This window comes from Podarcis filfolensis (assembly GCF_964270895.1).
Source record: "Podarcis filfolensis genome assembly, chromosome: 6".
Lineage (NCBI taxonomy): Eukaryota > Metazoa > Chordata > Lepidosauria > Squamata > Lacertidae > Podarcis > Podarcis filfolensis.
The window spans coordinates 94,361,420-94,375,499 of record NC_139609.1 but is presented as its reverse complement, the minus strand read 5'-3'; the positions used below and the strand labels follow the sequence as shown (position 1 = coordinate 94,375,499).

General features: G+C 48.1%; 1 protein-coding gene across 2 annotated transcripts in view; it reads right to left on the bottom strand.

Annotated features, from left to right (window-relative positions):
- The window catches only part of HELZ2 (helicase with zinc finger 2), a 52,362-nt gene that overhangs the window by 16,175 nt on the left and 22,107 nt on the right, over nt 1-14,080 (bottom strand). The window contains exons 7-13 of one of the 2 annotated variants that reach the window (XR_014549153.1): nt 12,158-12,944; nt 10,060-10,135; nt 5,878-9,394; nt 3,652-3,737; nt 2,510-2,644; nt 1,809-2,150; nt 418-1,229 (exon numbers count right to left, since the gene is read on the bottom strand). Coding sequence is in view for 1 of the 2 variants with exons in the window: in XM_083618258.1 (XP_083474384.1) it covers nt 1,995-2,150; nt 2,510-2,644; nt 3,652-3,737; nt 5,878-9,394; nt 10,060-10,135; nt 12,158-12,944 (4,757 nt within the window). In the remaining variant the exon portion in view is untranslated. Of the gene's footprint in view, nt 1-417; nt 1,230-1,808; nt 2,151-2,509; nt 2,645-3,651; nt 3,738-5,877; nt 9,395-10,059; nt 10,136-12,157; nt 12,945-14,080 lie in introns of those variants that run through there. The other variant, XM_083618258.1, reaches the window with a different exon arrangement.

Sequence of the window (14,080 nt, the reverse complement as noted above, 5' to 3'; positions counted from 1 at the left end):
GGACTGCTCTGCCTGTGTTGGAGGAGGTGGGGAAGAGTCATGGGAAGCTGATAGCCACCTTACTGTTGCAGGAAAACCAGAAGGCTGGCTTGACTGAGGAGTGGGGATCCATTTAGGGCATAAGGTTAATTTCATTGTACACAGGTTGTACATATTATTAGGAGCAGGACAGGCAGCAAACTACTGCTCCACCCCGGAGTTCAGGGAGTGTGTCTTATGCAGAGCGGACACCAGACAATTTTTTAAAGGAATCTCCCTCCTTGCTGTCTTTCTGCTGGCAGGTGAAGATTGTAGTTTGAAGTAATCTCCTTTTAACAGTGCTGTGCCGTTTTTATTGTTTCTATTATCTGTAACTTAATAGATTTGCTTTTAAATGTTTTTATTTTATTACAGTTTAATAATTTTTTAATGATTCTCTTTTATTTGTTTTTGGCTTATTGTATTTTATCTGTATTGTTTGAAGTTTTGTAAGCCCCTTTTGAGTCTCAGCGGGACCTATTACTATTAACAACAACAATCCAAGTTCGCATTATTTGTTTTAAACACTTTTTTCTTTCTATTTGCTATTTCCTGCTTGTTCAATAACGTTTATTTGGGATTGACTATCGGGTCGACACTCTTCAAGAAGTTCCACCTCACCGCAGGTCACATCCTGAAAAGTGACGTTTCAGACAGTAGAGAGAATTATAGGGGATTTAAAGGCATTCAGGAAGTAGCAGAAGGGTGTCAGTTAGTGCAGAAAGTATTAATCTGATGTGAAGAGATCTTTCCAATTCTATTTAATTCAAGAGGGTTCTGGAAGCTTCTGTGTGTGAAAGAAACAAGCAGAAGGTTCATGATGTTTGGGTTATTCCTTCAGAGAAGCTGAGTATAGCTGGTGTAAAATGATTCTGTTATCTCTTCTGTCAATAAGAGATGACTATAATAATGCTGACTATAATAAGAGGCCAGAAGGAGCCTGGGTTTCACTTTCTCTTTCTGTCTCTCTTCCTTCTGGTGTGGTGTTCTGTATATAGTGTTAAGGTTTAGTCTTATTATAAGTTATTTTAAGTTTAAGTCTGCTGCAACTGGATTTCTTACGGACAGTGCCAATCCTGAATGTATTGGATTTGTGACCATTATGCTCATTTGCCTTCAGTAGCAGCAAAGCTCTGCTGGAAGAAATATTAATTGCCTCTGGTCTATTTTGGGGGGAATCCTGCAACGTGTCTAAGTTGTTACTCTGCTAACTATACAGTAGTGCCCCGCAAGACGAATGCCTCGCTAAACGAAAAACCCGCAAGACGAAAGGGTTTTCCGATTTTTAGCGGCTTCGCAAGACGAATTTCCCTATGGGCTTGCTTCGCAAGACGAAAGCCCATAGGGAAATCTCCGGGGACAGCGGGGAAGCGCAGCGCGCCTTCTCCTCTGTTCCCGGACCTGTCCTGAAGGCTTGCAGTGGGAGGTCCGGGAACAGAGGAGAAGGTGCGCAGCACTTCTCCTCTGTTCCCGGGGCTGCGCGCCTTCCCCTCTGTTCCCGGACCTGTCCTGAAGACTTGCGGTGGGAGGAGGGCTTTCCTCCCCACCGCCAACATTTAGAAGGCTGTTCTAAAGGCTGGCGGTGGGGAGAAAAGTCCTTCTCCCCCCGCCAGCCTTCAGAAGAGGTCCGGGGACAGACTGTCCCCGGACCTGGTCTGAAGGCGGTCTCCATAGGAACGCATTAATTGATTTTCAATGCATTCCTATGGGAAACCGTGCTTCGCAAGACGAAAAACTCGCAAGAAGAAAAAACTTGCGGAATGAATTAATTTCGTCTTGCGAGGCACCACTGTACATTGGAATCTACCCTGGATCAATACTGAGTAGACTTTCAATGACAGAGGGGTCTTAGCAGAGATTTGGAGCACAGCTGTGATGGAAACAGCCCAACCAATTTTACACCCCAGACAATCTCCACTTTGACTGCTTCTCCATGATGTAAGAATGGATCCTCTGCACTCAACAAAGACAATTACCAGCAACAACATCGACGGATTTGTTTGACGGCCCACAGTACATGATGTGGCTCTCTGCTTTTTCAGCATCCAGAGTTGGATGCTTCCCTTTTTCTTCCAGATTCAGCTGATGGAACCAGTAGACGATATGGACACCAACCACGGTCTTGCCAGTCCCTGGACAAGGAGGAGGGGAAATAGCAGTGAGGGGCCCGCCATTACAGAATCATAGAGTTGGAAGGGAAAACAAGGGTCATCTAGTCTAACCTCCTGCAATGATGGAATCTTTTGCCCAACATGGAGCTGGAATGCACCACTCTTTCAGATGAAGAGTTTCATGCTTTACCGACTGAGCTACCAGCGCAGATATCCCTGACTTGGCGCTGGTTCTACTGAACTTCTAATGGGATTTTTAATGAGATATGTATAAATAAAGTCATGGAACAGTTGGGGCAGATTTAATACCAGCGACACCCCAACCCCCATCCCGCCAAGAATCAACTACGCACACACACACACCCATGCTGTCAACTCACCTGGCGGGCCTTGGATGAGTGTGAAAGGCTTTCTCAAGGCCTCTGAAATGGCACGGTTCTGGCTCGGGTTGAGTTTCCGGACGCTTCCAGGAAGATCAAAGCTTTTGAGTGCCCAGAACTTAGACTGCCTCACTGCTGTGTATTTTTAAAACAACAACAACAATGTAAAACAGACGTCCAATCACCAAAACATCAATTGCATCATTTTCGCCTGTACTCAATCATAAATCTGCTCAACCCTGCTTTTCGTTTTGATTTTTAAAAAAAGCATGAAAAAATCACATTTAAATGGTATCACTCATTTCTAAGGTATCACTCAACACTAAAGCATGATGCATCTTGATGACTTTGCATGTTATTCAATGTATTATTACATTATATTACAACAGCCCCCACTGTTTAAGGTGGTGGAAGGAGCTAACTGCAAAAAGTAACCAAGGAGGCATACAGCAGGGTTTCCCAAACTTGAGTCTCCCGCTGTTTTTGGACTACAACTCCCATCATCCCTAGCTAGCAGGACCAGTGGTCTGGGATGGTGGAAATTGTAGTCGAAAAACAGCGGGAGACCCTGGTATAGAGCAGGAGTGGACTCTTTAAACCCTTTGGGCTTTGTCCTGTAATGCGTTACAAAATAAAGTCTGACCAACTGCGAAATGGGTGTAAGCCTCTGTACTTGAATCCCCAGGAAAAAATTCTCCCACACCGAGCAAATTTGTCCCCCACCCCTAGTTCCGAGTTGATGCCTCAAATTGACAGCAATATCTTGATCGGCGTGCATACAATTGCACCTTGAATCTTGCAAGCCCTAACAAAAGCGTTAAAGATTATTATTTTCAGCATCTCAAAATAACAGCCAATATGAAGGTTCTGGTGATATGCAAACTCATTTGTGTAGATAATCAACTGGTCAATCGGTTAAAAGGCACGTGACTCAATCAACCCTAGTTAATTATTGGAAAATATAGACAGTGACAATATTGGATTAGATTTCTTATGCAAACTTCAACATAAAAATCCCTGGGCAGGTTAGAACAATGTAAATATACAATGTTGAAATAATGTACAATCCAAATCATGGTTGCTTTTGGAGCATCAGAACCTATTATGGTTATTACTAAACACTACGGTTTGCTTCCACTTACGTTTTTCAGAGATTTCCTTGCCGAGGGCAATTTGCTGAGCAAGCTCAGTCGCGTGCTCCAGTTTCCAAATGGCGGCCTCCTTCCGGCTGCAGGAAAAGGAAGAAATGTTGTGTGAGGTTGAAGCCAATGAGAAGCAGGATGGAAGAAAAAAAGGAAGGGGAGAGTCTGGAGAGGTTCAGAATGTGCTGATTTCTCGGTTTCTCATTTTTCTAATCTTGTACTGTATTTGGTTCCTCGCATTCCCTGAGTCAGTGTGTGATTTTAAAAGAGCTCTTCGTGAAAATTCACCAGCAATTTAGTGTGAATTTCTCCAGATATACACATTTGTGTGTGCAATTTTTGCATAAAAGGCACCTTTCTGCAAACTTATTTTCTCTAAGAGCATATATTCGAGAATGCTACCTTCACCAATGTATGGCCTTTTCATGCATGCGCTACTTTGCTGGACAACAGCATTGCACAATTAGGAGAAGTGCAAATTTTGAAAGTTGGCAGTACTCAAATTGTTCTGGAAACTGCTGATTTGTTAGGTCTGGCTTTAAGTGCCAATAAAACGGAGATCCTCCCTTGTGCCAAACTCTCCCTGTGTTAAAATAGCCATAGAATGGCCTTGGAAGTAAAGCAGGAGAGGGCCAATGTTGCTTTTGCATAAAGAGAAAGAAGGAACAATCACCATATGTGGTGGAAATGTCTCAAAGTGTGGAGATTTTGCTTCATGGTCATTGGTGCCCATATGTGAGGTGGGGCCTTGCTGTTCTGCTGGACTTCCAGCTGTGACAGCACCGCTACTCACCATGGCAGTGAAGGCAAGGAAGCACCACCATGGAAACTGCACTCTCTTATAGCAAAAAAAATTGGAAAGGGAGAAAAATTCCATCAATGAAAGAATGGCAAATTAAATTTTGTGAATATATAAATCTGGCAAGATTCACAGCATTCATAAGCGGACAATCAGACCAGAAATTATTAAAAGAATGGGGATGTGCTAAAGAGTATATGAAAAAACATTGTTCTGGAGTAAGTATATTGGTATGTAATGAATGATGCTTTACAGGGTTAAAGAAAAAGAAAAATGGTGTAAAAAAGTACAATGATGGAAGTAATCTACATTAGACACAATTTACTAAGAGCAAAAATTTTGAGGTCTTAGAACAAAGGAAGGAAGTCAATATGTGTATATGTATGTAATTAGATTAGATTAGAATGATGATATGGTTTTATTTGTAGATGTGTGTGTGTGTGTTTTTGTTCTTTTTTTGTGTGTTCTGTTTTCTTCTTTTTTTCTTGTTTGCATGGTATTATTTTGGATTCAATGTTTGTTTTTTGTTATAATTTTGCATTGAAATAAAAAAAATTAAAAAAGAAGAAAAGAAACTGCACTCTCCTGCCTTGGCTGAAAACCAGTTGTGCCCAATACTGGCAAGCTGTGCCCTTTGCTGGCCTAGTGCCCACCCCACATTTTGGACTACAACTCCCATCAGCTCGGCTGGGGCTGATGGGAGTTGTAAACAACTGGACGGCACCAGGTTAGCAAAGACTGCTGCAGCGAGGCTCCTCACGGGGTTTCTGCCATGGCAGCATATTCACCCAGTGCTTTTCCAGCTGCACTGACTCCCGGTGAAGTACAGGGTCAGATTTAAGGTGCTGGTTTTGACCTTTAAAGCCCTTCACGGCCTAGGACCCTTGTACCTAAGGGACTGCCTCTCCCGGTATGCCCCGCGGAGGACCTTAAGGACCATAAATAGCAACACCCTAGAGGTCCCGGGCCCTAAGGAAGTTACATTAGCCTCAACCAGAGCCAGGGCCTTTTCAACACTGACTCCGGCCTGGTGGAACGCTCTGCCTCATGAGACCAGGGCCCTGTAGGATCTGATTTCTTTCCGCAGGGCCTGTAAGACAGAGCTATTCCGCCTGGCCTTTGGCTTGGAATCAATTTGATTCCCTCCCCCTCTTTCTTCTGTCCTTTCTCCTCCTGTGATGAGGCTGCATTTTAATGTTTTAATGTTGTATTTTAATCTTGTTTTTTAAGTTGAATTTCAATCAACTTGTTTTTATTATTGGTTGTTAGCTGCCCTGCGCCCGGTCTTGGCTGGGGAGGGCGGGGTATAATTTTTATTTTATTATTATTGCATTGTGAACTGTTGCCTATCCATATGATCCGCAATGATAAAAGTTCTTGAAACTCAACCGTAGAACAACCAAAATGGTTCAGAGCAATGCACTTACATATCAGGCAGCAACTTTGGAATCAGCTCCACGGTGAACCTTGACGTCTCCTGGGTGACCTCCACGGGGATCTTTTCCATGGACATAAAGTGGATGCTGAAACGCACCATCGTTGCACCTCGCTGGTCAGATTTATCGTTGTCATCAAACTCATCGGTCCGCCCGTGGGCCACCCAGGTGTACGTAGCAGGGTCGATCGTGAATTTGCCAGCTTCGGTGCTTCCCTTAGTCAAGCTGAGCTGCTGGAGGCCACGGCTGAGGGCTTCTGCATCATCCTGGACCCCATCAGCTTTCAGGCCCGAGAGACGGAGGCAGAGGTAGCAGTGGCTCAGGTGCACTTCAATGGCACACTCCTTCATGAACTCCTTTGTCAAGGAGAACGTCCCCAGGAGGTGTCCTTTCTTTGACCTCTGCTTCTCCCAGGAAATCTTGACGTCGTGCAAGACGATGGAGTCGTTTTCTGCCACGGCGCACGAGGCGGCTTCCATGTCGGAGATGGGCAGCCACACCTTGCGGTAATCAGAGGCATCCTTGTAAACCTCCTTGGAGGCCAGAGTGGCGTATTTGGAGAAGCAGTCGATGGGCCTCTCAGAGTGCTGCAGACATACGTCGAAGCCTGGGGCCACAGTCCACAGTTGCAAAGACGGCACCAGGAAGCCCCGCTGGACATCTGTGGTGAGCTGGAGGCACAAAACATCTCCGGCGCTGAGCTCCAGGGACAGTTCTACGTAGTGTGAGCACTTGCTTCTCTCCATCCGGCCCATAGTCCTCAGCTGCGTGCTGTGGCCCTTCTCAACCAGGGAGATCATCTCCTCATAATCTTTGCTCCTGACAGCTGCGAGGATGTTGCGCCAGGCCTGCACGTTGAAGAGGGAGACACTCTTGTCCCACAGCACTGGTGACTTTGGAGTGCACTCCTTTGAGGTCACCACGGAGTAGATCCTCTTCTTCCACATCAGCCTCACGCTGCTCCGTTCCTCAATGAAGGCCGGTTGCGCCACCAGCTGAAGAGCTCTGTAGTTGACGAGTTGAGGGTCTCGAAGGGTCTCCTTGTTCAGAGGAAACATGATTCTGAAGTTCTTGGCCATCCCTTCCACGCACATCACAAAGGAAACCTTCTGTTGGGCTTGTTGCTTTAGCTGAGTTGCCATCTCCAACGAGTGGGCCTTCTTCTCATAGGCATTCGCCATGCTGTTTTTCCTGTTGAAATCGTGGCAGAGGAACTCGATGTCCTCTGAGGAGTACTGCACTGGCTTCTTTAAAATCACAGACAGGATGTGACGCTGGAGGATCAGGTCCATGTAGCGTCGGATGGGGGAAGTTGCCCAGGTGTAAGAGTCCACGTGCAAGGAATAGTGGCCCACTTTGGACTGAGGAGACGAATTGGAGCGAAGGAAATAGGAGCGGGACAGAAGCTTACGGAACTCCATGTTCGCCGGGGCCAGCTTGGGATGGATGTCGTCCGTCGTAATAAGGTCGAGCATCTTGGGGACATCGCAAGCATCGGCAGCTGACTTGAGGTGGTCCCACAATGAAGTCAGGAGGGTAAACTTCCCGCTGGTCCCCACGTGGACCCCTGTGGCTGCAGCTCCCAGATGATGGGAGAGGTGGGTGGACAGAGGAATTATATCACGGTATTTGTCCCTCATCTGAGCCATCTGTTGTGGGTTGGGCTCCACCTGGCAGCGCAGAGGGGTTCGATCTCTGGTGGAAGCCTTGTTGGTGAGGAACTCGCCCACGGAACTGTTGAACATGATCATGAACTCCTCAACCATCTGGTGGGAGCACCTCTGGCCCAGAGGGCACTCCTCGTCCAGTTGATCATAATAACAGTCTTCATGAAGCCGGGACAGCCGATGTACGCGGGAGAAGTGGTACGCAACCGCAACACAATCCTCCAGGGTATCAAAGCGTAGGGATGGCGCCTCAGCCTTGTAGCAGTTCTTGATGATACCCTCTGCCTCCTCATAGGTCAGCTGCCGGTCTGAGCAGATTGTGGACACAGCAAAGGAGACATTCGCCATCTGGTCCGTCTTCTTATCCACCGTGACGAAGAGAGAGATCACAGGCCTATCTTTCTGCGGTAGGAGACTACAGAGGTCTTGGCTTAGCTGAGGCGGGAGCATGCAAACCGGCTCCTTTCCGGGAGCGTAATAGGTGGCTCCCCGGTTCTTCGCTTCCGTATCGAGAGCGCAGCCTTTGGGGATCACAGAAGCAACGTCGGCAATGTGGACCCCTATCTCATATTTGTCACCCAGGTCTCGGACACTGATGGCATCGTCCAGATCCCTTGCACCTGGGGGGTCAACGGTGAAGGTGAGGTAAGCCCGAAGGTCTTTCCGGTTACCCTTTGTAAGAGAGAGCTTGCTAGAGGAGATTGTGGCCACCTCTTTGTTCACTGAGGGTGGGTGCTTGCTCCTGAGGCAGTATTCTGTGTCAAGGATACGCAACCCTTCCTCTAGGGTCTTAGCCAGAGGAAGAACCTCCGTAATAATCCCTAAGGGGAAGTAAAAGCCGTTCCGCCAATTCAGGACTTGGACCACAAAGAGGCAGTTCCTCCTCAGTTCTTGGGTGATCTTCTTGCAGGTCTTCAGCTTGATCTTGCCCCCTTGATCCACCCTGCGGATGGGAATGACATTGGGTTCATCTCTCAGCCCCGGGACAAAGATTTTGGTGACGGTCTGGTCAATGGGGACCATGACGCGGGGATCGAACTCGTCCATCATGCAGGTGAAGATGCGGTCCCGGTCAGCCTTCTTCAGAACCCCCACCACTTTCCCACGGAGACTTCCCTCGCCCGTGGCCTTCCCTGGGCCGGGCTGTAGGATCTCCACCAAGACCTGGTCCCCAGTGAAGCCCATCCCACAGTGAACCCGGCCTTTGATGTGGATGTTCAAGGGAGGGACGTCGTCCAGAGTGAAGGCAGATGCTCGGTCGTATTTCTCCTTGACGAGCTCGCATCGCTTGTACATGTTCGGGTTCATGCGCAGACACTCCTTCATGGTTTGCAGGTGGAAGCTGACGTACTCCTGCCTGCTGCTTTGGACGGTGGCCACCTCGGACTTCACGTTCATCAGCCCTTCGTCGGAGACCGTCACCACCATGTCTTTGCTCTCGTCCAGGAGCTCCTGCAGTATGGGGTCGTCGACGTTCAAGCTCTCTGCATCCGACAGCCAGGATTCGGTGTCGCTGCCCTCTTCCTCGAGCTGGGGGCTCCCCCTGTTCCAGCTGGCCCGGTCGCACACCGCCTGCCTTATCTCCTCCAGCGTCAAGGTTTCAGGAGTCACAGTCTTCTTGTCAATGCACTCCTTGAGAAAGCCTTTCCAGACTTTGCTGCACTGCCCGAAGGAACACAAAGCCACTGCGTCCCCCACAACGACGACCTGGGACTGGGCCCTCGTCATGATGGTGTTCAGCATCCGAGCATCGTTGAAGAATTCCAGGTTGGAGCAGTTGACGTGGCAGAGGCTCTCCCTGGTGTGAACGGTGCTGATGATGATAACACGGAACTCCCTCCCTGTTTTAAAAACAAGACAGAATTGCAAGGAAATGGAAAGGGTTGCGGCTTCCAAATGGAGACCATGAAGCAGAGGTAGATACAGTCAAGAGTCCCTCAAACGGGATCCAGATTTGCCACAATCTGATCATGGAGGGAAAGGCTAAAGGTGAGAACTGAGAGGTGGTCTGAAACATATAATTCGATCCAACCAAGTCCAATGCAACCTAGACTTGTATCGCAACTAAGCCCTCCTCACAGGATTTCCATTTATTTCAGCAGGACTTAGCTGGATCAAGACCATTGGGTTCACATAGCTCAGTGATGTCTACTCTGACTGGCAGTGGCTCTCCAGGGTTTCTGGCGGGGGACAGAAGCTGCTCCAGCCCTACTTGAAGGCACCAACCAGGGTTTTAATCTGGGACATGCAAAATGGGATGCTCTGTAACCAAGCTAAGACCTAGGAGAACAGGAAGTTACCTTAGACCAAGTCAGGTCAATGGTCCATTTAGCTGAGCATTGTCTACACTGACAGGCAGTGGTGAAAGGGTGCTCTGTCACTGAGCTCTGGCCCTGTGACAGGGAGTGGCTGCTTGGAAAGGGTTATGGGATAGCATCCTTATTTCTCATAAGCTGCGGTTCCTTCTTTGGCTTCAAGCACACCTGGCAGCTGGGCAAGTACCAACCTGGCAGATTCTCGTAGCCCTCCACCATCACTTCCCCCAGGCGCTTCTTCCTCAGCTCCTGCCTTATTGCTTTCACCTGGTGAAAATAAAGAGGAGCCGGTCAGTTCACCAACAGGCAGGAGGCTTTAACAAGGCAGGTTGCGTCCTTCTGCAGCAAGGCTCCCTTGCACAAGGGATGTACGTTTTTTGCCATTACAGGTCCTGCTGCCTCTCATGTAGCTGTTGCAAGCATGCGGATCATGTCAAGAGAGTGGGGAGTTGGCAATGTTTGCTATTGATTTATTGCTTCAACTGATCGCACAGTAAAATATCAGAGCAGTGCACGGGGAACCAAAATTAAACAAGCGACACAGAACATAATCACAGTTAAAATAACAGGACAGTGCCCAAAGAGCATCAGTGGGCATTAAATAAAAATGTTGTTGAGAATATAAAGGTACCCCTGACATTAGGTCTAGTCGCAGATGACTCGGGGGTTGTGGCGCTCATCTCGCTTTATTGGTCGAGGGAGCTGGCGTACAGCTTCCGGGTCATGTGGCCAGCAGGACTAAGCCGCTTCTGGCAAACCAGAGCAGCGCATGGAAACGCCGTTTACCTTCCCGCCAGAGTGGTACCTATTTACCTACTCGCACTTTGATGTGCTTTCGAACTGCTAGGTTGGCAGGAGCAGGGACCAAGCAACGGGAGCTCACCCCGTCGCGGGGATTCGAACTGCCGACCTTTGATCACCAAGTCCTAGGCTCAGTGGTTTAACCCACAGTGCCACCCACATCCGTTGTTGAGAATAGACTTGGGCAAATAAAAAGGTCTTAACAGGAGCACTTGTAATTAGCAGTCTCCATATCGATACACAAAGCCATTTGTTTGGGATAGTTATCCTCATCTTGCTGGCTACTGTTGGGTAGGATGGAACTTTGCTCTCACCTGCAATAGTTTCCCAATTTATTTTGCATGCTTGCAAGATTTGGCTTTGAAGAACTCTAGCTTTGGTCTCGCTGCATACAAACCTCCTGGCTTATAAAGCAAGCATTTTTTGTTCTTTCAATGTCTTGGTGACCAGGCAATAAAGTTTCCATAAAATGGAGAACATTATACAATGCAGGTGGGAAAAGATTAACAATGGAATCCATGGAGGGAAGTCCAAGGAAGTTCAGGGAATCCTACGTTACTATGATTATGATTTATGTATGAGTGTAAATCAAGCATCCCCAGCCTTCAGCCCTCCAGATGTTTTGGACTACAATTCCCATCATCCCTGACCACTGGTCCTCTTAGCTAGGGATCATGGGAGTTGTAGGCCAAAACATCTGGAGGGCCGAAGGCTGGGGTGTCTGGTGTAAATAGTTAAATGTAAAACTAAATAAAAAAATTATAATAATAAAAAATGTCGCCCCTCCTGTCACTGAGCACATAATAATTAATAATAATAATAATAATAATAATAATAATAATAATAATAATAATACTGTCAATGTACAACCTGTGTACAATGAGGTCCAGTGCCAAGGGTCTTCTGGTGGTTTCCTCGCTGTGAGAAGCCAAATTACAGGGAATCAGGCAGAGGGCCTTCTCGGTAGTGGCGCCCTCCCTGTGGAACACCCTCCCACCAGATGTCAAAGAGAAAAACAACTACCAGACTTTTAGAAGACATCTGAAGGCAGCCCTGTTTAGGGAAGCTTTTAATGTTTAATAGGTTATTGTATTTTAGTGCTCTGTTGGAAGCTGCCCAGACTGGCTGGGGTATAAATAAATTATTTATTATTATTATAATAATAAAATTTATTATTATAATTATTATAATTTTTTTATTATTATTATTATATATAATATATAATTATTATTATTATTATTATTATTATTATTATTATTATTATTATTATAATTTATAATAATTAACCAAGCCTCCCTCCACTCCCCAAACACTCAATCTCTTTGCACTCTGTGTGCTTGTCGCACAACACGCCAACCCTGAAAGTCAGTTGCACTATATTATTTTCCGTTCAGCAGCCTAACAGCCCACGGATAGAAACTGTTTTTTAGCCTGTTGGTACGACTGGTTACGCACAGTCCCAACCACACAGTAACCCTCATGACGCACCTGGATCCCATAAGAGACCACGCATATCCTCCTGAAGTCCCGCTCTCCCCATTGATCCGGCCACCTCTGGGCCATCTCCTCCACCTTCTCCACCACCTGCCCAATCTCTGAGGCGTTGCGCCAGGAGCTGATGGAGGCATCCCACTCGGCGGAACCGGCGACATGGCAGAACATGAGCGGGTGGAACTCGGGGTGCGGAGGGATGTTCCCCATGGCACGGATGGCGTCCCCTTTCCCAACGTAGAAGTGCCTGGAGACGAAGTCGATGATGCTCGCCGCGGAGCGGTAGTTCTCGTTGAAGATGATCCTGCTCTTCAAGGCCACCTCGTGCTTCTCCTTCTGGTAGTACTGGAAGAGGCGGTTCAGGAGCGTGTGGTCGGCCGACTGCTCCCCGGCCTGCAGGCAGAAGAGTTTGGGGGTCGTCTGCATATGGTCCCCCGCGAGGATGATGCGGGTCTCGAAGGTGGCCAGGGAGAGGGGGACCAGGGCCTCGCACTCCAGCATCTGGGCAGCTTCGTCGATCAGGATGTGGCTGAAATAGCCAGGGGTCAGCCCAAGCTCCCGGGACTGCATGGCGGTGGTGATGATGACCCTGTGCCGACCCAGCTCTTCCTTTGTGGGGAGGCGGAAGGAGGCTTGGTTCTGGGAGAAGCAGCAGTAGAGCTTCACGGTGGGGTCTATCCCACTGATATTACGTTTGATGTACACGGCCCTTAACGGGACGGCCTCGGGGTGCCCGGATGTCACGTAATCGTGGAAATACTCGCGGATGTATATATCGGCAGCACTGGGAAAATAAGATGGGTTTACTGCAACCATTTAAAAACACAGAGCTTGTAACAAATCAGACCGTTGGTCCATGCAGCTCCATGCTGTCTACACGGACTGGCAGCAGCACTGCAGGATTTTGAGCAGGAGTAACTCCTCACGGAGATGCCAGCAGGGATTGAACCTTTTGCTTCCAAGGCAGACACTCTCCACGTGACAGCCCTTTAGGTAAAGGGACCCCTGACCATTAGGTCCAGTCGCAGCCGACTCTGGGGTTGCAGCACTCATCTCGCTTTATTGGCCGAGGGAGCCGGCGTACAGCTTCCGGGTCATGTGGCCAGCATGACTAAGCCGCTTCTGTTGAACCAGAGCGGCACACGGAAACGCCGTTTACCTTCCCGCTGGAGCAGTACCTATTTATCTACTTGCACTTCGTGCTTTGGAACTGCTAGGTTGGCAGGAGCAGGGACGGAGCAACGGGAGCTCACCCTGTCGCGGGGATTCGAACCACCGACCTTCTGATCAGCAAGTCCTAGGCTCTGTGGTTTAACCCACAGCGCCACCAACATCCCTTTAGACAGCCCTTTAGACTTTACCTATTGAAAGGGCTGCATGGTGTGGATCTCATATCAGTGTTATGAGAGTGTAAGCAACCCATTTCTCTCTCCCCTTTCTCCACACCATGCAGAACTGCAATGGTAACCAGAAGGCTGGCGTTTGGAGCCCAGCCAGGACTGGCTGTGGGCAGGATCTTTGCATTGCTGGGGTTTTGACTAGATGACCCTTGGGATCCCTTCCATCTCTGCCATGCTATGATAATATCAAGCAGCTCAAGGAACAAAAAAATGCTTCTGAAACATTGTCACATGGAGGATGGAGCAAGCTTGTTTTCTCCTGCTCCAGAGGCCCTTAGGGCCTGAAGCAGTGACTCTCCTTCCTTGGAGGTTTTCAAGCAGCGCTTGGAAGGCCATCGGCCATGGATCATCTAGTTGAGATTCCTGCATTGCAGAGGGTTGGACTAGATGACCCTCAGGGTCCCTTCCAACTCTACAATTCTATGATGCTGTGTTTTAAAGAGCTTCCAATGCGCCTTTAAAGCACATTAAAAAGTAAAGGGACCCCTGACCGTTAGGTCCAGTCGCAGACGACTCTGGG